The 24,117-nt window shown below is 39.6% G+C and overlaps 1 protein-coding gene across 1 annotated transcript in view; it reads right to left on the bottom strand.

Moving 5' to 3' along the window:
- Positions 1 to 11,247: 11,247 nt before the first annotated feature.
- The window catches only part of LOC114646703 (5-hydroxytryptamine receptor 3A-like), a 59,741-nt gene continuing 46,871 nt past the window's right edge, over positions 11,248 to 24,117 (bottom strand). Inside the window, exon 9 of the mRNA XM_051922251.1 lies at positions 11,248 to 12,400. Coding sequence (XP_051778211.1) covers positions 12,156 to 12,400 — 245 coding nt within the window. The 3' untranslated portion in view covers positions 11,248 to 12,155. The remainder of the gene's footprint in view (positions 12,401 to 24,117) is intronic.

The raw sequence follows: 24,117 nt of genomic DNA, 5'->3' as shown, positions 1-24,117 counted from the left end.
TAGTTAGATTGTACAAGGTGATTGTAAAATATATTGCACACGGTGAGATAACTGGCAGTTTGCTATGGGTTAAAATAAGAAGAGGTTTATAAGAGTGAGCTGAAGTAAACCGTCTGACAACAGCCCATTTTTATGTATTACAACAGGTAATGCATAGGAACTGATGGCGTGCGGATCATATTTGCAAAATATGTTTCAATAAACTTGGATGCCTATTATTTTTTGAAAGCTTTGTAGAATTAAACAGAGCTCGATCTATTTTAAGTATAGATGATGATAAATTTAATAATATTGTCAACTGGAATGGGCATAATAGCACACCCTGAACTCAGGAAACAGCCAGATAGACACAGAAGTGTGTTTTTATTTGCTACAAACTCTATAGGATATGGCTATGTACACATTAGGCAAAATAATAATAACAAAAGATACCAAAATAACAAAAAAATTAAGTCTCTCTAGCTATACCTATGACAATAGGTTACATTTTTTCGTGTCTGAGAGGTGGCTGATCCACTCCCACAGCCCCTGATTACTCCCATCCCTTATCAGTCAGTGTTCCTCATATCAGAGGAGCCCTGACTCCAAGCCCATTGGACCTTTGACCAGTGGCCTCTTTTAGGTCTGATCTAAGTAGTCCTTACAAACTCACTTCTGTTCTCCTCTGAAGCACTTCCGAGTCAGACACAGCCATACAAAAACTGATGGGGTTATCTGTCCAGGTCTTATTTTTGCAGATCCAGGTATCCCTGCCGGACTGCTTGTCTGCTTTTACTAAAAGTGCCAGACAATGCTACAGGGGCCTCAAAGGCAGCAACCTGAGGTCATCTGTTACAAAACTGAGGAATGTATAAAATCTCTTCTTACTCTGTATTATTATCCCTCGGAAAATAATAATAGTTTGAGACTTTTAGACTCCTTCTATCATTTCTGGAGAGACAGGTTAAATAGGCTTCCCCTTCAGGGTGTTTTTTCCTTTGTTCAAAAAGCGATAGATGCCTGGAATAAATGAATAAGTGGAGTAATAGAGAGTAGGATTTTAGGCATCCTCAAATCTTGACTTGATGTTATTTTGGACAATCTAGGTCAACAGTGAGCATGAGTTTTTTGGCCTGAATGGCCTGTTCTCTTCAAAATTCTTATGTTCTAATGTCATCCAACACCTGCTCATACGCATCCTATCTAAAATTATCTGTAAGAGCCAATTTTAGAAAGTAATTTTTAATGTTAAATTCATATAAGTGTTTGCTTAATTGGGCGGCACGGTGGCGCAGTGGGTAGCGCTGCTGCCTCGCAGTTGAGAGATCTGGGGACCTGGGTTCGCTTCCCAGGTCCTCCCTGCATGGAGTTTGCATGTTCTCCCCGTGTCTGCGTGGGTTTCCTCCGGGCGCTCCGGTTTCCTCCCACAGTCCAAAGACATGCAGGTTAGGTGGATTGGCGATTCTAAATTGGCCCTAGTGTGTGCTTGGTGTGTGGGGTGTGTTTGTGTGTGTCCTGCGGTGGGTTGGCACCCTGCCCTGGATTGGTTCCTGCCTTGTGCCCTGTGTTGCTGGGATTGGCTCCAGCAGACCCCCGTGACCCTGTGTTCGGATTCAGCGGGTTGGAGAATGGATGGATGGATGTTTGCTTAATTTTAATAATAGAATATCAGTTTCTTATAGCTGCCTAGAATATGGCGTAGTCTTTTACCCCCTGTTAGATAACAAGAAATAGAACTTTCTTTGCTTTATCTGTAAAACGGAGTGTTAATTAAGCCACTAAGGAATAGTCTTACTGTTAGCATAGACTGTTAGATATGTTTGCAAATAGGAGATGGTATATAGTTTTCTGACATACTTAACATGCCTAAAGTTCAACTGATTGACCAAACTTAGAGAAATGAAACAAGAAAAATAAACCTTAAACAGAACTTTCTTTAATCCAGAACTTTTATCTTCTTTAATATATTTTTTTCCCTATTTTTGTATGAACTGTTTTGCTTTGAAAAGTTACTAAAACTTTTAAAAATGAAGATATTTGATCTGTGGAATTATTTGGAACATGCATCACACTATTGCCTGAATCAACCTATGAAACAAGCTAAAAGCTGCAGAGCTTTGGTAATTTGGGACAAACACAGCTACATGACCTTTGTAATTTATCTATCCATCCATCCATTATCCAACCTGCTATATCCTAACTATAGGGTCACAGGGCCTTTGTAATTTATATTCAAATATAAAAAGCAATATATCAGTTATTTCCATGATTAGCAGAAGCACATGCCAAATACTAAGTTTATTAAAGCATCATTTTCTGACATTTATTTTTGGAATCATGGTGACCCCAAGCGATCCAAACAGCGTCAGATACACTCCTGTGCTACTTGGGTGAGGTTAGAGTCATAGTGCATTTAAAATGGACATTATGTTTGAGATCTTAATGTATGTTATGAAAATAACATTTACAACAATAAACATGATTTATATTATGTAACAAGTTTGAATGGAGTGACAGGATAGGAAAATGGTGCTGAAAATACTTCATGAATTAGAAAAAAAACAAGTTTAAAAAAGAAATATTATAAATATATGTGACTGCTAAAAAACTTTGACTGAGCTGATCAAAAATGTTTCATTTAGATTTTATTTTTAAAGTTGAAATAAGAATATAATTGTGAGGGAAACTCTAGATTTAAAGGGTAAAGTGAGGATTATTTTATGAGGCTCATTCTTTAACTGAAGACAAAGGAAAAGTCCAGATCTCATGTGACTTTGCTACAAAATTCTGTTATTCTTTTTGCTTCTGACACTTAACTGTGTGCTGGACTACTAATTAATTCCTAAAAGAGATGATAACTTACAGTATTTTAAAAATGCATTCTCAAGTACAAAATTGTGTTTTGCTGTACACTTTTTTCTGGCTATTCTGACCCAGACTAATTTTTCTCATTTTAGAGATTAGGATAGTTAAGACAAACCTGTTGAATCCCATTGATGCCTGTCCAGTGGCCTGGAATTGTAGGGTAAGTCTTTAGCACCCAAAAGGTTGCCACAGCTCCCAGATTGCACACTTTGGTGCCTTGGAAAAGGAGACAGATAATCTGGGTGTTGTGCCAGGGTCAGTGCTACGCAGATGTAAGAAGAAAAGTGGAGACGGCCTGCCAGCTCTTTAAGACCAGAATTCAGCACTACAAAGGGTTTTTAAACTTAACTAAAACTGTTAAATGGGCTGTTCAATGTGAAGAGTAAACTGATTCATATACTTGTAAGAAGTATAAACGATCTAAAAGCAATAACAACACAACTCAAAGCATCTCACACAGGCAAAGAAACAAACAACATTATCTATTACAAAAGTCTCAACAAATATGAACACATTTGGTACCTTCCAAGATACGTATGAACCAAATAAGAAATTCCAGGACAAAGCAATGAAAAAAAAATATCATAGCACTTACAAAAACTATGAACAGATTATATTAAAGTGATCATTAAAAAGAGTCATGACTACTCATGCACTATTTAGATGACATGACATATGAATTATATCATTAATGCAAAGATAATGAAGGTCATCTTTGTAATAAAACAAGCCTACCATTGAAAAGAACAATACAGGACAAGTAAACACACTTTGTTTTCACCATGATAACACATTCTTCGACTCTCCTTCAGGGTGATAACCAGCAGCCACACTTTTTTTGTACAAGCTCACAAATTGCACATTATTCTTCTATATAGGCGCTCTTTGCCGCGCCCACTCCTAGTGGACACAGCTCCCAGGGGACACTTGGGAAGCTTGTTATGGAGACAATCATATCAAACTTCAGATTATTGCCAATTCTAAACAGGCTTTTAGTATAGAACACACTTATTTTCAAATTACCAGATAGCGCAGTAAAAGTTCTGCATTTAATACTTTTGTTGAAACACAGATCAACCCAAAGGCGAGTTTTCAAAATGAATGGCTTGACCACTCTCATGCTGACCCTACTGTTTAGCTTCTTCACTCCCCTGGGTGCCACCTTGTTGTTTTCCTCTCCAAATCACAAAAATCCCCAGAGTTTATTTTTCTCTTGTTTCTCTTGGCATGTCTTGATTTGCTGGACTAAGGTAGCTGCTGGAAAATATTTATCCTACCAGGTGTTTGGAGAAAGGGAAAGTGTTTTTCCCTCATTATTGTTATTATTGTTTGATATCAGGCAGAGCCAAGACATGGCAGACAAACCAAAAAGTACACCAAGAGAGTTTCTGAGCATCTTTGTACATAAACTGTGCAAAGTGAGTAATTTTAAAGGCAGTGTGCCACAGAAACATTTATGATTTATCAATTTATTTTTTATCTTTTTAAATAAAGGGAGTTTTTTTTTTTTGGACAAGACACTAATCAGAAGCTATACAACAAGACAAATAAGTCATTCTACTGTAGCATTGACTTCGCAATAATAAAAACTGACAACTGGACACTGTCATTGAAAAAAAATTCTCTATCTTCAAAGAAGGCAGCCAGATGATCCAAATAATGCAAAACACTTCTTTATTTGCACAGAGTTATGCACAAATGTCCCAGTCTGTAGTGTGAGAAATCAATTAAACAATTCATCTGCTTTTACACTTTTTTTCTGATACATACACTTCATATACGTATACTTTTTCTCTAATACATCATGCCATATGACTCTTAATATGCTAAACTTTATTACCTCCTCCAATCAACTAACGACAGGAGTAATTTCTGACTCATGTCAATTCTCCCATTACTCTGAACACTGCTTCATTAAGAGGGGTGTTTTGTGGATAGTCCTATTGATCTTAACACTGCTTCATAGGAGGGGTGTATCAGCTTTCCCACAAGTTTATCCCCACTAGAGACATATTCGCTACTCATTTATCTCATTCTAACATTGGAAATTTACTTTGGTAGCTTCTCTAAGACAGAAAGATGACTCAGAAAGATGGTGCCAACTGGTGTGGCTGGCTGTCTGCTCGTCTCGTTAATCTATGTTTTAACTTCGTTTTATGTATTCGTTTATCTCAACGGCCACTGTCCTATGATCGTGATTCTTTACTTAACATATTTTCTTGCTTGCTTTCCTCTAAATTTTCATCTCCTGATGGGATATTATGTGAACCTTCACCTTTGTTTTATTCATCTCCTGACTTCTTCACCTGGACGGCGGTGTTCACCTGGATCAGTGAGCTGAATGTCTCTCGGAGATGCAAACACCCGCCACCACCGTGAAAGAAGAGCCAGTAATGCTGTTAAACAACGCCGACTCAAGTCCCAGAGCTTGGATTCCCGATGCCTGTGAGTCGTCTATGACCCATCTTCTCCTGCACAGGACTCCATCCTTGGTCCATGGGCTCTGGATACCAGATTTAATTTCTCCATTTCAAGGCGGCATCACTCTTCCTCGGTAGGCTCTCAGGGAGTAAACGCTGCTAATCTTCGCACGCTCACCCGTGCTTATCCCGCAGTGAGCTTTCTACTTCTATCAAGGCTGCTCTCTTTAACGTGAGATCAGTGTCTAATAAAACTTTTATTCTGCAAGACTTTCTCAAATAAACTGGATTTCTTTTTCAACACTGAGACCTGGATTGTAAATGGTGACTCTTCATGTTTTACTGACTTGGTACCATCAGGTTATTCATTTCTAAACTCTCCTCTGCTGACTCGTCGTGGTGGGGGCATTGCCACTGTTTCTAAAAGTATGTTCTTGTGTCGGAGCCTTACAAGGGGTCCGTTTATTAGCTTCGAACTGCAACTTTTCAAAGTGTGCAGCTCCCCTTCTTTGTTGTTTGCTGTGGTTTATAGACCTCCTGTAATTAATGATTTCTTCATTTCTGAAATTCTCTGATCTCCTGGCTGATATTACCCTCTCAATGCTCGCCAGAGCATTTCTATGTTGTTTTAAATGTGCTATATAAATAAATTGACATTGACATTGACAAGGCACTTAAGCTTTAAGTTACATCTAGTTAAACACTGAGTTACATTCAATCATTTTCCTTATGCTTAATGATTCATTCCATTATAGCATGATACAAAACTCAATTCTCAATAATTCCCAATATTCAAACCTCAACATACAACAGACGTTAAGAGACAACACAGTTATTATCACTATAAAGCAATTTCAATACAACATACTTCACGAAACCCAAGCCACAATCAGTGTTTTCCTGTTACATCAAAGACAATGTGTGTCATTCAAAGGAAAATAAACAATTAAATGCCCAATTACAGTTTGTTATTTGTAATTGTCAGCATGTACACTGCTTTTCATTTTTTGTTAAATTAGGATGATTAATTTCTAATTAAGCGGGGGGCACAATGTTTACCACTGCTGCTCCATCATTCCAGAGTCCAGTTTGCATGTTCTCCGTAGATTACTATGGGTGTTCTTCCCACATCCCCAGAGATGTGCATGTGAGGTTAAATGAAAACTTTAAACTCGTCCTGTATAACTGTGTGATTGTATGTATTTTCAGAATTCTATTAAACTGAGAACATTTGACAGAAAAAAACACCAATAAGGTAGGAACCTGAGCAAATATGGGGATCTGAATTGAGTCCCTATGATACTGGCTATTATACAGTGATGAGGTGGTGCTGTAGATCCACCCTGCATTAAAATTTACATACTGTAGTTCCCTATATTGGGCTTCAATGGAAAAAGGTGTATGTGTGCATGAGTGTGTCCTTCTATTTACAGAGGCCCTGTCCAGATGTGTGTCCTGCCTTAAACCCAGTGATGCAGGGATAGGCACCAGCTTACCATGAACTGGATAAGTAACTTAGCAAATTGAGGGATGGATGAAGATTTAAGATAGCAAATTTTTAAAAGAGACAACAAAATCACCTCCTACCCACTTTAATTGCTTCAGCTTCCCCAGGCTACAAAAATTTGATTTAGACAACAGTACACAGCACATTATGCATAAGCAAACCTGAATCTACCAAAAATAAATATTCAGATATTCAAATACTATATGACAATTCAGCATGGCAAACACAAAAAAGGTATTCAAAGTTCAGTGATTAAGGGTATTTCATTATGACTAAATACTCATTAGTGTTTTCTAATTAAAGCAAAAAAAATGTCAGGGCTTGAAAGACTGCCATGATTCGACTGTTAATACTGCAAAGCTCTAAAGAGATGAAGACCAGCAGCTTAAAATTTTCTCAGCAAATAAAGCCATCACCATTAAAGTGCCTCCTCCTAGACAATATGAACAGTGGACTGTGTCTTCGCTTATCATGCAACTGTGTCAGAAGGGGACATTTTTTGTGCACTGGGTGGTTCCATTAGGCACCCATTGTTGGGACTGGGGGGTGAGAAGTTAAAAGGCTGTCTGCAGGATGTAGGTATTTGCTATATTGCAAAGGAGTCACTTTGGCTGGTTGAGATTACAAACAATACCAAGTTGTGATAACTGAACTGCTCCTTCCTTGGAGGATGTCTGTATTTACCTGAAATTAACATGTTTGACAATATTGGTTTCTAATCAGCAGATCTGTACTCATTAATGGTTGGTAACAATACATTTTGTTAACTTGTGTTTTCATTAATTGTTAAACCCAGGAAATTTAGATGTGCCATTGATTAAACTGATTGTCCAGGACTGACAACGGCAGGGACTAAAGGAGATTTAAACTCCTGGGCAGGAGAGGGACGGTCCACTGAGAACGCTGCCAAGACACTCGGACAGAGCACAGGGGGCTCGTAGGCAGACGAGGGTATCTGGCTGGCATGACGTGAGGCACAAGGACGGCAACACTTACTTCCAGGGAGGAAGAGACAGCTCCACAAAGAGACGCCAGTTGTGGGTCCAGCGAGAGAGGGAAGCCGCATGAAAGGACCAAGCAAAGCTGGCAGATGAGAAATGAGGCTTGCCTAGGTCACAGCAACACAAGGAGCCCAGAGTGGAAAAAATAGGAATGACGAAGAGACACTGACAGGGATTCAACGATTTGACACAACTTCTGTTGGGAAACGAGTGTCTGGTGAACAGAGTGCATCCGTGGACAGTTGAACAATTAAGTGTTGGGGTAACACAGTGCGCAAACTGGACTCTGCACCACTATAGGTTGTATCCTCCAATTCTTGTTTTTAATGGACTTTTAGAGTGTGAACTGTGTGTTTTCCTTTTAAAAAAAGGAAATTCGTTCCTGATATGTTTAGATTTTGTTATGTTCGTTTATCTTTTTAATGTACTTTATATTGTCTTGTGTAATAGAACTTACTGTTCCTTTTTTTCTGAAATTACTGTTGTGTCTTTCATTGTGTGTTTACTCACCGTCCAATTTAAAGAAACCTGAGTGTTATTATCAGTAAATTTCAAGAGTTCCCAGTCCCTTAATAAAACTGAGTGGCGTAGTTGGATATTTTAATGGTGTCTAAGTTAGTTTACCTGTAAGTGTGACCAGAGACCTGTCACATAAGTGTTGGCAGTAGTCGGCAGGATTGGGCTTGTGAGTAACACACTTGGAAGTACTAGGCATTTTTTTTAAATCATTTTATTTAGTTATTGATTTTCTGGGGTAGTTTTACTGTGTTTTTTATTATCATCATGATGATGCCTATTTTTGCCGGTGCACCTTGGATTGCCAAGTTTAGTGGGGAAAAAGGTGATTTGAAATATGCTGAGTGGAAAGAACAGATGCAGGGATTATTAAAAGCTGCTGAATATGGGGAATCTCAAAAGGTCAGTATTGTGATGGGAGCATTGACTGGGGATGCCAAACGGGAAGTCAGTGTGTTGAGTGTGGAAGAAAGAGTTAGGGTTACAAAGATTTTTCTTTTTCTAGATGGATTATATGGTGACCAAGTCCCATTAGCTACTCTGATGTCCCAGTTCTACAGTTGTCCACAAAGAACTAATGAACCTTTTAGGGCTTTTGTTCTTAGATTGAGGGAACTTCATTACAGGTTACAACGGCGTAGTGCAGCACAAGCCCCCTCCGATATACAGCTGCGAGATCAGCTGTTGTTGGGCCTCCATGACAATGGACTGCGACAAGCACTTCGGACATTTGTGCACCACAATCCAGAGAAAACTTTTGGGGAAGTGCATCAAGAGTCTCTGCTGCTGGAAGGGGAATGTAATTATGCGTGACACAGGGAAGCAACTTGCGGAGCTATTGGTAAGTTATTCGCAACTAACTCTCATCACAGGCAGACTGGAGACTAGCATTCAAGGCAGAGATTCTGGGTGACCTGAAAACACAGATGAAGGAATGGACTCAGGAGCTGCTGAAGGAACTGAGGCCAGCAGTTCCAGAGGTTGATGCTGCCCAGCCACTAGCACACTCTCAGCCAGATAGGAGGCCTTGCACTAACAGCTGTTATGCCTGGGATTCACAAGGTAGGCCCATTTGTAATCAGTGCCAAGTAGCAGGTCATTTGGTGCGGAACTGTCCATCCTCTAGTGGGCGCCCTACTTTTGAACTTGTGAACCCTGCAGCTGTGGGCCAGATAGCAGGGTTGGACAGTGAAACCTGAGATTAGCAAGGAGGAAGTAAGGACAGTTATGAAGAGGATGAAAAATGGAAAGGCCGTTGGTCCAGATGACATATCTGTAAAAGCATGTAGGTGTTTAGGAGAGATGGTAGTGGAGCTTTTAACCAGATTGTTTAATGGAATCTTGGAAAGTGAGAAGATGCCTGAGGAGTGGAGATGAAGTGTACTGGTGCCGATTTTTAATAATAATGTCTGTTTTACCTGCATTTTTTTTATCATTCTTTAATTTAATATTGTTTCTTTATCAATATGCTGCTGCTGGAGTATGTGAATTTCCCCTTTGGATTTAATAAAGTATCTATCTATCTATCTATCTATCTATCTATCTATCTATCTATCTATCTATCTATCTATCTATCTATCTATCTATCTATCTATCTATCTATCTATCTATCTATCTATCTATCTATCTATCTATCTATCTATCTATCTAAGGGGTATGTGCAGAGCTGTAGTAACTGATAAACTGATGAGCCACAGCAGCCGAAAGAAAAAGAAGATCAAGAGTGCTAATTAGCCACATTAACAAAGCAAGTTAAATGGCTAACTCTTACATTTTTTTTAAGTGTGAAAAAAGCAAGCAGTGCACGCTTCCTAGGAGGGTGGTCTCATTTTGTAACTTAGCAGGCCACCAGTTAACTGAACCTTCGTACAAGAGCAAAGGATAGGGAAAAACTGGCGTGTATTGAATCATCATCAAACACTGGGCAGCTCCATCAGTTCTATTCAAGATAAACAATGGCAACCAGAGGTTCTACCCAAACTACAGGCAGTCAAATGCACATGTGAGGCACATAAGCAGAACTAGCTGGTTCATCCAATAGGAAAATTTTACTGCTCAAAGGTTGATTTTTGACGGCTCACAAAACTTAAAAGAGATTGTCATTTATGTTTTGTTTAAAAATAAAAAATATGTAGGCCTGAACCACACTGGATTTTTATCATATCTGTACCACCAAGGTGACACTCATCCTGGACATTGGAGCAGTTCTCGAAAGAGAGACAGAGAGAGTGATTGGCTGATGCAGCCACTGCCTTAACTGACTAGAGTGGAAGGGATAATTAGACTGAGCAGGTTGAAATTCTTTCATCGAATGGTACATAATACGTTGTATTTTTTTTTTGTACTATCCTTTAATGGAGTTTCATAATTTGCCCGTGTTTGAAATTAATAACACTACATAATACATTGGGCTAATGAGTTGAATTTCACTTTATAAAAAAATAATGTGAACTGGAAAAAATAAACAAATTAGAAGTTATCATTATCTATGCAGGAGCTTGGGAAAGGTGCTATATAAACAACATGTATTATTACTATTATCCAAATATTAACAAAATATTGTTGTAATGCATTTTCGCCACTAGGTGGAGGCAAATTCTCATTATGTTGTGAATGAAATCCACATTTGGTTGTCTAAATGAAGTTCTATCCATTCATCCATTTTCCAACCCGCTATATCCTAACACAGGGTCACGGGGGTCTGCTGGAGCCAATCCAAGCCAACACAGGGTGCAAGGCAGGAACAAACCCCAGGCAGGGCGCCAGCCCACTGCAGCTAAATGAAGTTTTCATTTTAAAATAGCTCTGTTCATGAATGGCCATTTTCTTAGGTTTCATACCCACCTCAAGCTCAATGTTGAATCAGAATTCAGATTTTCTCTTAATATTTTACAACAAATAAACTTTGAGAATGAATAAATGTCTTGAACTGTAACATAAAGACAATTATTGGCTTTATTGAGTTTTATAAACAGATGATATTTTATTTTTGTCTATCCTTATTGAATGTAGTTGTTATTTACTTCCAAATTTTTTGTTGGTTTTCATCTATCAATCCATTTTCATTTCATTTCAGAACCACTGGGGTCTGGTGCTCATCCTAGCAGCACAAAGTGCAAGGCAGGAAATGATCCCTGAGAGCGTTAGTCCAGCTCTTGACACATTCACTTGCCTACCCACAGTGTTTATAGGTTTACTTGTTTAACTTACATTTACATAAAATAAACCGGAAAAGAAGTTTTTATGAAAATGCACAGCAAGGACACAAGTGAAACAACATGAATGTCAGACGATTTTCTCTTTTTGATTTCTTTTGTTTTCTTGTCCTATTCAATGGTCACCTGTAAATCCTAATAGACTCTACTGGTTTGTTGTACTGCTACAGGGACATGACACAAACTAAATGTCAAGGATGTGTAAGATCGAGTTCACTGTTCCTTTCGGAACCCTCATCAAGAGTTCTAGAACCATCTTGATTATGTGATATAACTGAACTGAACCTCATTGCCGCACTGCCCTGATCCCTACAATCTCTTATATGACCATTCTCAAAACTCCAAGCACATTGGTGAATCTCAGTTAAGGGGAACTCATTCTGCTATCTTCCTCCACAGTGTTCTTTAACTCTTGTTACTTCGCCTTACCATAACCTCTTAGATGTCCCGCCATGTTAACATTGTCTTTGTCTAGTATTACTAATGTACATTATATATTTTGATTATACCATGTTATAATATTAATTAACTGTAATGTGCTTTGTGCTGGCATTTGTGTAAATTAAAGGATGGCTAATGGTTAGCAGATCTAAGTATAAAGTCAGCACAGAAACCTAGGAAGCTGAAGACATTGAGCGTATGGTGAACCATTCTATTCTGTGAGCCACTGTGACCAAAAAATACCCAAGCATACCATGCAAACAGTAATAAAGATAATATAAACTCTGAAAATAAAAATGTCCAAGACAATAGACACTTCTTTCCATTCTTCAGCATCTTTGCTCCTGATGTGAAAGTGTTCAAAGGAGTTTCTTATATCCTTCACCTTGTCACAAGTGTCCTTTAGAAATTGTTCCAGTTCTTGTCCTGGGGCTTCTCTGTTGCCAGTTAGTTCATCTGAAAAAGATTGATGGAATTCTGTGAGGACAGTGGTTTCCCAGATAACTCTGCCTAGGCATCTACTGTTTTATGATTGCTTACAATTGCACTTTAAATGACAAATATATTATTTGTACTTTACTCTTCTAGTTTATCATGGAGGCATTATAGAAAGCATGAATGTAACAATTTGACAAATATTCTGCATTAATCAAGCAGCCAAATATTTTAAATTCTTTCATAAAATAAGCTTAAACTTTCAACTTTTTTATTTGCTTCTTGTCTTTTATTCACTCACTGAGTAGGTCTGATATGGTGTTCTTTTACTTGATACAGTCTCTGACAGACATGTCTCTACAGAGAACCTTCAAAATTATCTGCCTTAGTGACAGAATGTCTGTGGTGAGAAGAAGAGATACAAAGATGATGCTATGATCCAGGAACAAAACTGTGTGAATTTAGCAGGAGAGATAAACCTTTGGTGCCTGTTCTACACAAACCTCACACATCTACAGCACATTAACAGGACATGCTGTCAACTATAAAGTAACATCACCTGAATATAAGAAGGCATGTAAATTTGTTAAGAGAAAAGGACACAGTAAAATAGACTTGCTCACTGGTAGTAACACAACACAAGACCAATTTGGGACCGATTTGAAAGAACATTAGAAAGAATGGCTGATAAAATTAGCCAAGAACAATACCTTGCTACCTTGCTTGGAGTAATGTACCGTAGATAAAATCACTAGTTTGTACATCATTGGTTGGTTGTGCACATACTGTGCATATGATGAGAGGTGTGGTGTAGTGGTTAAGGCTTTGTACTTTAAACTCTGAGGTTGTGGGCTCAAATACTGAAACTGTGTGACCATGAGTAAGTCATTTGACTTGCATGCTTCCAATTAGAAAAACAAAAGAAAGGTAACCAATCACATCTCAAATGTAATTCATCCTTGGATAAAGGTGTCAGCCAAATAAGTAAAGGCAAATGTAATGGCCAAATATTTGTGGACACCAGACACCTAGGTGAGCCTGTTGGACATCCCATTCCAAAACCATGGGCATTAATAATGAGTTGCCCCATTACTGCTGCTATTATAATAACCACTCTTCTGGGAAGGCTTTCCACAGGATGTTGAGGTGTGTCTGTGGGAATTTGTGCCCATTTGTGAGGTCAGACACTGATATTGGGTGAGAAGACCTGGCTCAGAAGTCAGAGTTCCAGTTCATTGCAAAGGTGTTCAAAAGGGTTGATGTGAGAGCTCTGTGGTGGTCACTGGCATTCTACCACACCAAACTTGTCAAACAATGTCTTTATGGCCCTGGCTTTGGGGTACAGTCATTTTGAAATAGAAAAGGGCCTTCTCCAAATTGTTGCTACAAAGTTGTTTAAAATGTTTTTGTGTGCGGTAGCATTAAGAGCACCCTTCCCTGGAACCAAGGGGCCTAGCCCAAACCCTGAAAAACAGCCCCAGTCCATTATCCAACCATAACCCCCCAAACCCCCCCCCCAACCCACACACACACACACACACTGAACTTTACAATAGGCATCATGCAGTCTGGAAAGTAGTGTTCTCCTGGCATTCCCCAAACCCAGATTCATCCATCAGATTTCCAGATAGTGAAGCATAATTCATCACTCAATAAAACACTTTTCCATTACTCCATTACACCACTCCAGATGCTGCTTGGCATTGTGGATAGTGATCTGAAGCTTCTACGTAGCTACTCAGCCATGGAAACCCATTTCATGATGCATAGATCTTGTGCTAATGTTGCTTCCAGAAACAGCCCAAAACTCTGTTGTGAGTGATGCAACAGAGAATAGGTGATTTTTATGGTGCTATGCACTTCAGCACTTGGTGGCTATGTAAGTTTGCATGGTCTACCATTTTGTGTCTGAGCTGTTGCTGCTCCTACACACTTCCAGTACACATTAATAGCACTTAACAGGTGGTGAGGACAGATCTAGCACATAGTGACTTTTGGCAAAGGTGACATCCTATGACAGTGCCATGTTTAAAGCCACTGAGCTCTTCAGTATGACCCCTTCTACTGCCAGTGTTTGTCAATGGAGATTGCATGGCTATGCACTTGAGTGTGTGCATCTGTTAACAATGGGGGCCGCTGAAAACACCTGAACTCAATAATCTGAGGGATCATCCATGTACTTCTGGCCATGTAGTGTGTGCAGTGGTCGTTAGTAATTGGCAGCATTTGAATACAGTTACGAGAACACATTCAACAGAAAAAGGAAAATTAAAAAAGAAAATTATCAAAGATGTTAAATATTTAAAATTAAAGAAAAAAAAATACAAATTCCTGAATTTTGTAGAAATGTAACTATCATACTAAAGAACTTTACTAAATGCTAATAGCAAATTAAAATTAGAATGGGTGACTCACTGGTTTGTGAACTGGCTTAAATAAAAACCTGCAGCAACAATGGTCACCCGATAACTGAACTTAAAATAGGAACTTTGAATGTTTGGCAGTATGACTGGTAAGGGGAGAGAAGTTAGCAGATATGATGGAGAGAAGGAAGGTTGATATATTGTGCATGCAAGAGACTAAATGGAAGGGGAGTAAAGCTATGTGGATCGGAGGTGGATTCAAATTGTTCCATCATGGTGTGGATAGGAGGAGAAATGGGGTAGGGGTTATTCTGAAGGAACAGTTGTCAAGAGTGTTTTGGAAGTGAAAAGAGTGTCAGACAGAGTAATGATTATGAAGCTGGAAATTGGAGGTGTGATGATGAATGTTGTTAGTGCATATGCACTGCAAGTTGTGTGTGCAATGGATAAGAAAGAAGAATTTTGGAGTGAGTTGGATAAAGTGATAAACAGTGTACCCAAGGGACAGAAAGTAGTGATTGGAGCGGATTTTAATGGACATGTTGGTGAAGGAAACAGAGGAGACAAGGAGGTGGTGTCAAGGAGAGAAATGAAAAAGGTCAGAGGATAGTGGATTTTGCCAAAAGGATAGACTGTGGTGAATATGTATTTTAAGAAGAGGGAGGAACATAGGGTTATATACAAGAGTGGCGGAAGATGCACACAGGTAGAAGAGTCAATCTGAAGGAGATTGTAGACTGCAAAGAGGTGGCAGGGGAAAGTGTAGATAGATAGATAGATAGATAGATAGAATAGATAGATAGATAGATAGATAGATAGATAGATAGATAGATAGATAGATAGATAGATAGATAGATAGATAGATAGATAGATAGATAGATAGATAGATAGATAGATAGATAGATAGATAGATAGATAGATAGATAGATAGATAGATAGATAGATAGATAGATAGATAGATAGACAGATAGTAGATAGATAGATAGATACTTTATTAATCCCAAGGGGAAATTCACATACTCCAGCAGCAGCATACTGATACAAAAAAAACAATATTAAATTAAAGAGTAATAAAAAATGTAGGTAAAAACAGGACAATAACTTTGAATAATGTTAACGTTTACCCAAACCCGGGTGGAACAGTCTGTCGCTGAAGCTGCTCCTCTGTCTGGAGATGACACTGTTTAGTGGATGCAGTGGATTCTCTATAATTGATAGGAGCCTGCTGATCGCCCATCGCTCTGCCACGGATGTCAAACTGTTCAGCTCAATGCCTACAATAGAGCCTGCTTTCCTCACCAGTTTTGTCCAGGCGTGAGGCATCCTTCTTCTTTATGCTGTCTCCCCAGCACACCACTCCGTAGAAGAGGGCACTCACCACATCCATCTGACAGAACATCTGCAGCACCTAATTGCAGATGTTGAAGGACGCCAGTCTTCTAAGGAAGTAGAGCCGGCTCTGTCCTCTCTTGCACAGAGAATCAGCATTGGCAGTCCAGTCCAATTTATCATCCAGCTACACTCCCAGGTATTTATAGGTCTGTACCCTCTGCACACTGTCACCTCTGATGATCACGGGGTCCAGGAGGGGCCCGGGCTTCCCAAAATCCACCACCAGCTCCTTGGTTTTGCTGGTGTTCAGGTGTAGGTGGTCTGAGCCGCACCACCCATCAAAGGCCTTGATGAGGTTCCTATACTCCTCCTCATGCCCACTCCTGATGCAGCCCACGATAGCAGTGTCGTCAGCTATCTTTTGCACGTGGCAGGACTTCGAGTTGTATAGGAAGTCCAATGTATATAGGCTGAACAGGACTGGAGAAAGTAGAGTCACCTGCAGCTCTCCCATGTCGCTGACCACAATGTCAGACCCGCAGCTCCCAAGACGCACATACTGAGGTCTGTTTGTAAGATAGTCCACGATCCATGCCACTAGGTATGAATCTACTTCCATCTCTGTCAGCTTGTCCCTCAGGAGCAGAGGTTGGATGGTGTTGAAGGCGCTAGAGAAGTCTAGAAACACAATTCCCACAGCACCACTGCCTCTGTCCAAGTGGGAGAGTGATCGGTGTAGTTAAGCAGCATAAGATGGTGGTCTGTAGGATGACGTTGGAGATCAAGAAGAGGAAGAGAGTGAGGGCAGAGACAAGGATCAAATTGTAGAAGCTGAAAAAAGAAGACTGCAAGGTTGAGTTTTAGGGAGAAGGTGAGACAGGCACTGGGTGGTAAGTAAAGAGTTACCAGACAGTTGGGAAACTACAGCAGATGTAGTAAGGGTGACATCTGGACAAATGAAGGAGGAAAAAGGAAATTAAAGAAAAGGTGTATGATGAGTTGTATGAGAGGTTGGACACTAAGGAGGGAGAACAGGACCTGTACCGATTGGCTAGACAGAGGGACCAAGCTGGAAAAGTGTGCAGCAGATTAGGATGATAAAGGATAAAGATGGAAAACATAGTCACAAGCGAGAAGGGTGTGTTGCGAAGATGGAAAGAGTACTTCGAGAGGCTAATGAATGAAGAGAACAAGAGAGAGAAAAGGTTGGATGATGTGGAGATAGTGATCAGGAAGTGCAACGGATTAGCAAGGAGGAAGTAAGGACAGCTATGAAGAGGATGATAAATGGAAAGGCCGTTGGTCCAGATGACGTACCTGTGGAAGCATGGAGGTGTTTAGGAAAGATGGTAGTGGAGTTTTTAACCAGATTATTTAATGGAATCTTGGAAAGTGAGAGGATGCCTGAGGAGTGGAGAAGTGTACTGGTGCCAATATTTAAGAATAAGGGGGATGTGCAGAGCTGTAGTAACTATAGGGGGATGCAATTGATGAGCCACGGCATGAAGTTATGGGAAAGAGTAGTGGAAGCTAGGTTAAGAAGTGAGGTGATGATTAGTGAGCCAGCAGTATGGTTTCATGCCTAGAAAGAGCACCACAGATGCGATGTTTGCTCTGAGGATGGTGATGGAGAAGTATAGAGAAGGCCAGAAGGAAGTTGCACTGCGTCATTGTGGACCTGGAGAAAGCATATGACAGGGTGCCTTAGAGAGGAGTTGTGGTATTGTATGAGGAAGTTGGGAGTAGCAGAGAAGTATGTAAGGGTTGTACAGGATATGTATGAGGGAAGTGTGACCGTGGTGAGGTCTGCGGTAGGAGTGATGGATGCATTCAAGGTGGAGTTGGGATTACATCAGGGATCGACTCTGAGCCCTTTCTTATTTGCAAAGGTGATAGACAGGTTGACAGACGAGATAAGACAGGAGTCCCATGGACTATGATGTTTTCTGATGACATTGTGATCTGTAGCGATAGTAGAGAGCAGGTTGAGAAGACCCTAGAGAGGTGAAGATATACTCTAGAGAGGAGAGGAATGAAGGTCCGTAGGAACAAGACAGAATCCATGTGTGTAAATGAGGGGGGTGTCAGTGGAATGGTTAGGATGCAAGAAGTAGAGGTACCGAAGGTGGATGAGTTTAAAATACTTGGGATCAACAGTACAGAGTAATGGGGATTGTAGAGGAGAGGTGAAAAAGAGAGTGCAGGCAGGGCGGAATGGGTGGAGAAGAGTGTCAGGAGTAATTTGTGATAGACAAGTATCAGCAAGAGTGAAAGAAAAGTCTACAGGATGGTAGTAAGACCAGCTATGTTATATGAGTTGGAGATGGTGCACTGACCAGAAAGCAAGCAGGAGACAGAGCTGGAGGTAGCAGATGTTAAAGATGCTAAGATTTGCATTGGGTGTGACGAGGATGGACAGGATTAGAAATGAGTACATTAGAGGGTCAGCTCAAGTTGGACGGTTGGGAGGCAAAGTCGGAGAGGCAGGATTGTGTTGGTTTAGACAGTGCAGAGGGGAGATGCTGAGTATATTGGGAGAAGGATGCTAAGGATGCATAGATCTGCCAGGCAAGAGAAAAAGAGGAAGGCCTAAGAGAAGGTTTATGGATGTTGTGAGAGCAAACATGCAGGTGATGGGTGTAACAGAACAAGATGCAGAGGATAGAAAGATATGGAAGAAGATGATCCACTGTGGTAATCCCTAATGGGAGCAGCAGAAAGAAGATGACTGTAAGAGCCAATCTTAGAATGATTAATGTTAATGTTAGAATTGCTTAATTTCAATAGTAGAATATCAGTTTCTTATAGTTACGTAGAATATGGAATAGTCTTTTACCCCCTGTAAATTAATCTGAAAAATGAACTTTCTTAGCTATATGTGTAAAACTGAGTGTTAATTAAGCCAGTTAGGAGAAAGTCTCACTGCTAGCATGAACTGTTAGATAAGTTTGCAAATAGGAGTCTGGCAAACAGTTTTCTGACTGTACTACATGTTTTGATAGGAGCATTTGAAAGTATAACTGTATGAACAAACTTAGAGAGAAATTAAATAAGATAAATAAGCATTAATCTGAACTCTCTTTAAATTAAGAACTTTGCTTTCTTTGAAATTTCAATTTTTTCTCTATTTTTGTATGATCTGTTTTGCTTTAAATTTTATTAAAACTTTTAAAACAAAGATATTTGGTCTATGGAATTATTTGAAAAACATGTCACACTAGTGCCAGAACTGTCCTATGAAGTAAACTAAAAGCTGCAGAACTTTGGTAATTTGGAACAAACACAGCTACACATACTGTTGATATTTTAATATATATATACAAACCATGTGAAGCTATTTTACATTCTCCTGGGACACAATATATGAGCTTGATAATAAGGCATGAGAAATGCTAGAAATCAAGATTATAGCTGAAGGACTAGAAATTGCTACAATTCCTGCTTACAGAAGGAAAAAAAGGGGACAAAAGATGCATACAATATGAAGTCGTATCACATATTGGGCAAAGGTTGTAAACAATTAAGCGGGTCAGTCAGGTACAGCTACTATTATTATTATTATTGAATGTCATTGAGCCATCCTGGCCTTAGACCTTTTCTTAATCAAGACACTTAAACAAAGTTGAAGTGCCACAAAGAAAATTCGGGAACAGACAAGAACATTTCCATAAAATGTTATACCAGAGGGTCATATTCTGACAATAGTGATAATAACCTGCTCCTTGTCTCTATAACTACTTGTAAGTTCCAAGTTGAACTTGCATTAAAAGCTAAGCTATGCATTGTTTTTTTTCTCTAACCTTATAATGTTTCACCTCTTGTTTTGAGAGTTTTTTGGTTGCTGTTTTTTTTAGTAACATTAGGCCTGAGATAAAGCAAACTAACTTGGTTCAACTCATTTCATTATTTGGCCGACACTTTTATCCAAAGAGACTTCCAACATTTGAGCTACAGTTGGTTAAGGTTCTTTTGTTTTTCCATTTGGAGCACGTGTGGGTGAAGTGAAACTGCTCAGAGTCACACAGTGTCAGGATTGGAATCTGAACCCACAACCTCAGGGTTTGAAGTTCAAAGCCTTAACCACTGCGCCACAACTTAGCTAATAGTGTAAAGGTCTATGTACCTCCATTTAGATTCTCCACACTTTGGCAAGAGGTTAATTTGTTAAAAAAATGTTATATGCTTTTAATACAATTCATCCATCCATCCATCCATTTTCCACCCCCGCCGAAACCGAATACAGGGTCACGGGGGTCTGCTGGAGCCAATCCCAGCCAACACATGGCACAAGGCGAGAACCAATCCCGGGCAGGGTTGCCACCCACTGCAGGACACTAATACAATTCAATAAAAGATAAAAAAAAAATTAACAAATTACAGTACTGAGCATAATTACCAGCATCAGTCAGTGACTGGTGCAATCCACTTGAGATTGACTAATGGGATCCAAACCAAATTATGTGTTTTGGTTTTGACTTTGTTTACTTAAATAAAGTTTCAAAGTTTATGCATATCTCATGCTTTGTGTTGATGAACTTCTGGAAGAGCTTGCAGAAGCAAGTTACCTGAGTATTCTTGACCTGCCAAAGAGGGTAGTGGCAGCTTTCACTACAGGAGTCTAGTTATGAGGAGACTGCCTTCTGACAGATTGCTAGATGACCTCACTATATTTGACAATGATTTGAATATGTATGTGTTTTGTCTACAGATTGTGCATGACAATACCAGGGAGGTGGTATTGACTGCAAATCCTAAAAAATGTACATTGGGAGTTCTTGAAACCTATTATCTAGGTTACTCCATGGGCAAAGTTAAAAAAGCAATAAGAGAGCCAAAACCTGAAGCAGTTGAACTTCCTAAGTCTGAGACACAACAAGTCAGCACACCTCTGGCAACTGACCAACACAGACAAATGTCCTTCTTGCCTTTCAGAACACTAAAGCTCTACCCACTCTGGGGTGTCTGGTGGCATATACAGCAGTGGACTCAGCATCAGAAGAGGATTCATTGTTGTGGGAATTCAGGATTAAATGAGAAGTGCACAAGTAGTACTTACTCTGAGAAGTCTGTTATGAGTCTGGAGTAGATTTCTTTTTTGTTTTCTGCCATCGGTGGAATACTGTTCTTAAATGCTGACTTGAGGGTTCTTGTTTGACATCAAAAATATCTACTTTACTAACAATATCTAATTTCAATTATTTGACTTTAGTGACTAAAAAAATGCATTTACAGTTTAATTGTATTTGATCTGAAATACTAGCAAGATGAAACAACTTACAGTTGAACCAATCTAGAAGCAGGGACCTGAGTACCAACATTACTTGCACAGGTCATTATACGGTCTCTGTGTGGAATGAACAGTCAAGACTCTAGTATTAAGGCAAAATATTTGCTGAAAAATTATATCCCATAAATCAGCTTTATAATTATTCCAATACTGTATTCAATTAGTTAAGAATCAGAATCATATTCATCTTAAAACTGTTATATTACCTTCTGAATTTGTGTTATTTGTTTGTTGTTTTTGAATTATTATTGTTCAGATCCTTATGTCTTTTCTGTTGTTTACAAGGGGGGCTCCGCCCCCTGCTCGCTTCGCTCGCCTACCCCCGGCGTTGGGTATCCTGAAATACATTAGTCGAGCTTGTTCGTCTTGGAGCCGTGCCCATCTTTGCTTGCGGCATTTCAGACGCGCGTTGTAGGCGCCTGCGTTCATTGATTTTATCCAGCCGGGTTCATGTTTGTATATCTGTCAGTCGAGCTTGTTCGTTTTGAACCCGTGCCTGCTTTGCTTCCGCAGTTTCAGACGTGTGTTGTAGGCGCCTGCGTTCATTGATCTTATCTAGGTGGGCTCGTGTTTGTATCGTTGAGCTGTATTGTGTTTGAATTCGGTGTAAAGCGTTCAGCGGTTTGTACAATCCCAAGCAGCACATTATTCCTAACTTCACTCCGCAGTAGTGCCACTCACAATATGGCGGTGACGCCTGCGCCTTCCGTAGTAGTACCACTCACAATGTGGACTTGTGGGGCCACCGTAGCCTCTTCCGTTTGAATCTGGGCTGAGAATCCTCTTTTTTGTATGGCTGTGTCATTAGTAGTTAGCTATGGGCACGTTGTTGCTTCATTTCTCATTCACGTCAGTTGAGCTCTTTCGTTTTTGGGCCGTGACTCCTTCGTTCGCGGTGGATACAACTTCACGTGCGGTTTATGAGACGCGCGCTGTACGTGCCTGCGCAGTACGTCTCATGGTCCCATCGCCGTGTACCTGCTTCCATGCCATCCGGTTTACCATTCTCGGTTAGTAATATAGAAAGTAATATAGATAATTATGAACTGTAACTTTAAGCATGCCTTCATTCCTTTGCACTTTGTGGGTGGAACTCCAGGAGGCAGGACCACTATGACATCACCACTCCTGAGCCCTCCCTCTGGCTATTTAAGGCAGGAGAAGAAGAAGAAACTCAGCAGGAGGCAGATCATTAAGCTTGTATATGAAGTTGTGTGAGTGTTGCTATTGCTATGAATTTTCTGGTCTTGTGATTAAGTTCGCTCTGTTTCAATGGATTTCAGCCTTGGATTGTGTTTTTGAATATGCTTGCTATGGATTGCTTTTTCAGGTAAATCCTTTTTACTCTTATGAGCCACTCACCTTATTTTTCTGTTTTTGTTAAATAAGTCTCCCAGATTTTTTGGGAGACTCATATCTGCAAACCGGAGTTGCACACATTTCTCTCTTGTGAGACATTTGGATGCATTGTGTGACCCAGCTGCAGAAATACACTCACTGGTTGTTCACACATCCTCTCCCTTTCAGTGACCTGATCTTGTCAGATTCTTGGCTGTAAAATGATTAATGGGAAGATGGAGGTGGTCATGCTGTCTAAAGGCAGATATCATTGTGTAACTGAAAATGGGGAATACATTTTGCAGATTTAACAGCTTCACCGAGCACAGGTAAGTGGAGAGGACATTGGTGAAGTTTCCATACATCTCTGCTTAGACTGTCACTTTTTTGACTTACATTACTAATATTGATTCTGATATAGTAAGCAAATGTATGAAACAGGCAGAAGACAGTAAAATTGGAGGAGTTGCAAATGCTGAAGAGCTAGCAAAAACAATTTAAAAAATCCTGGGCAATCGTCAAAAGTAGACAAACAAATGGAAAATGCAATTCAACATAGAAGAGAGAAAAGCATTATACACAGACAAAAGAAACATGGATAATGGATAATAATGGCCTTCAGAAAGCAAGTTTTTGAAAAAAAATATAAGGATTGACACGGATGCAACATTTCCATATGATGTGCAGAAATAAGATAAATAAAATGCTAGGCAATATTCTGAAACCTGTGGAATATCAAAGTCAAAGTCTGTCTTTTCTTATTCTTCTGTAATGGCAATCTGCACCCCACCACCTGATAAAGGTACAATGCTGTCCCCAGTATTTATGGATTGAATGGCGGGTGTCCCAGATGTCCACATGACCATCATCATCAAATTCTTCCATGTAAAGCCTGAAAACTGTAAGGACTGATCTAGAACATTTATGTTAGGTAGAATGCTGGGCGGTCTTTTGGCCTTGGAACCCCTGCAGATTTTGTCTTTTTCTCCAGACTATCTCAAGTTTTTTCTATTTTTTTCAGTCATCCTGGTCATTCGACCAAACCTTTTTTCTTTATTACATACTGTATAACATTTTCGCCTCATATTGTTTGTTTGTATTTTATATAAACTTCCTTTTAATTGTATTTTGCAAAGCACTTTGAGCTACGTTGTTTGTATGAAGACGTGCTATATAAATAAATGACATCGCTTAAAAAGTATCTGAATAAGATAGGTACTATATCACCTGATTAGCCTGATACACTAAATATGAAGCTCCTTATGTTCTTATGAATAACACAGTGGGCAAAACAAAGTCATTTTCATGTAAGTGAAGTCGATGGTTTTGAAAGTGTTGTGTGTATAGTGTGTGCAGTATGCCAGACATCATATCTGACTACTGAAAGAAGGAGTTTGAAGCTACTGTGCATGATGTTA

This window comes from Erpetoichthys calabaricus, chromosome 2, assembly GCF_900747795.2.
Source record: "Erpetoichthys calabaricus chromosome 2, fErpCal1.3, whole genome shotgun sequence".
Classification (NCBI taxonomy): domain Eukaryota; kingdom Metazoa; phylum Chordata; class Cladistia; order Polypteriformes; family Polypteridae; genus Erpetoichthys; species Erpetoichthys calabaricus.
Note: the sequence above shows the minus strand (reverse complement) of the source record. Positions and strands in the feature narration are given on the sequence as shown.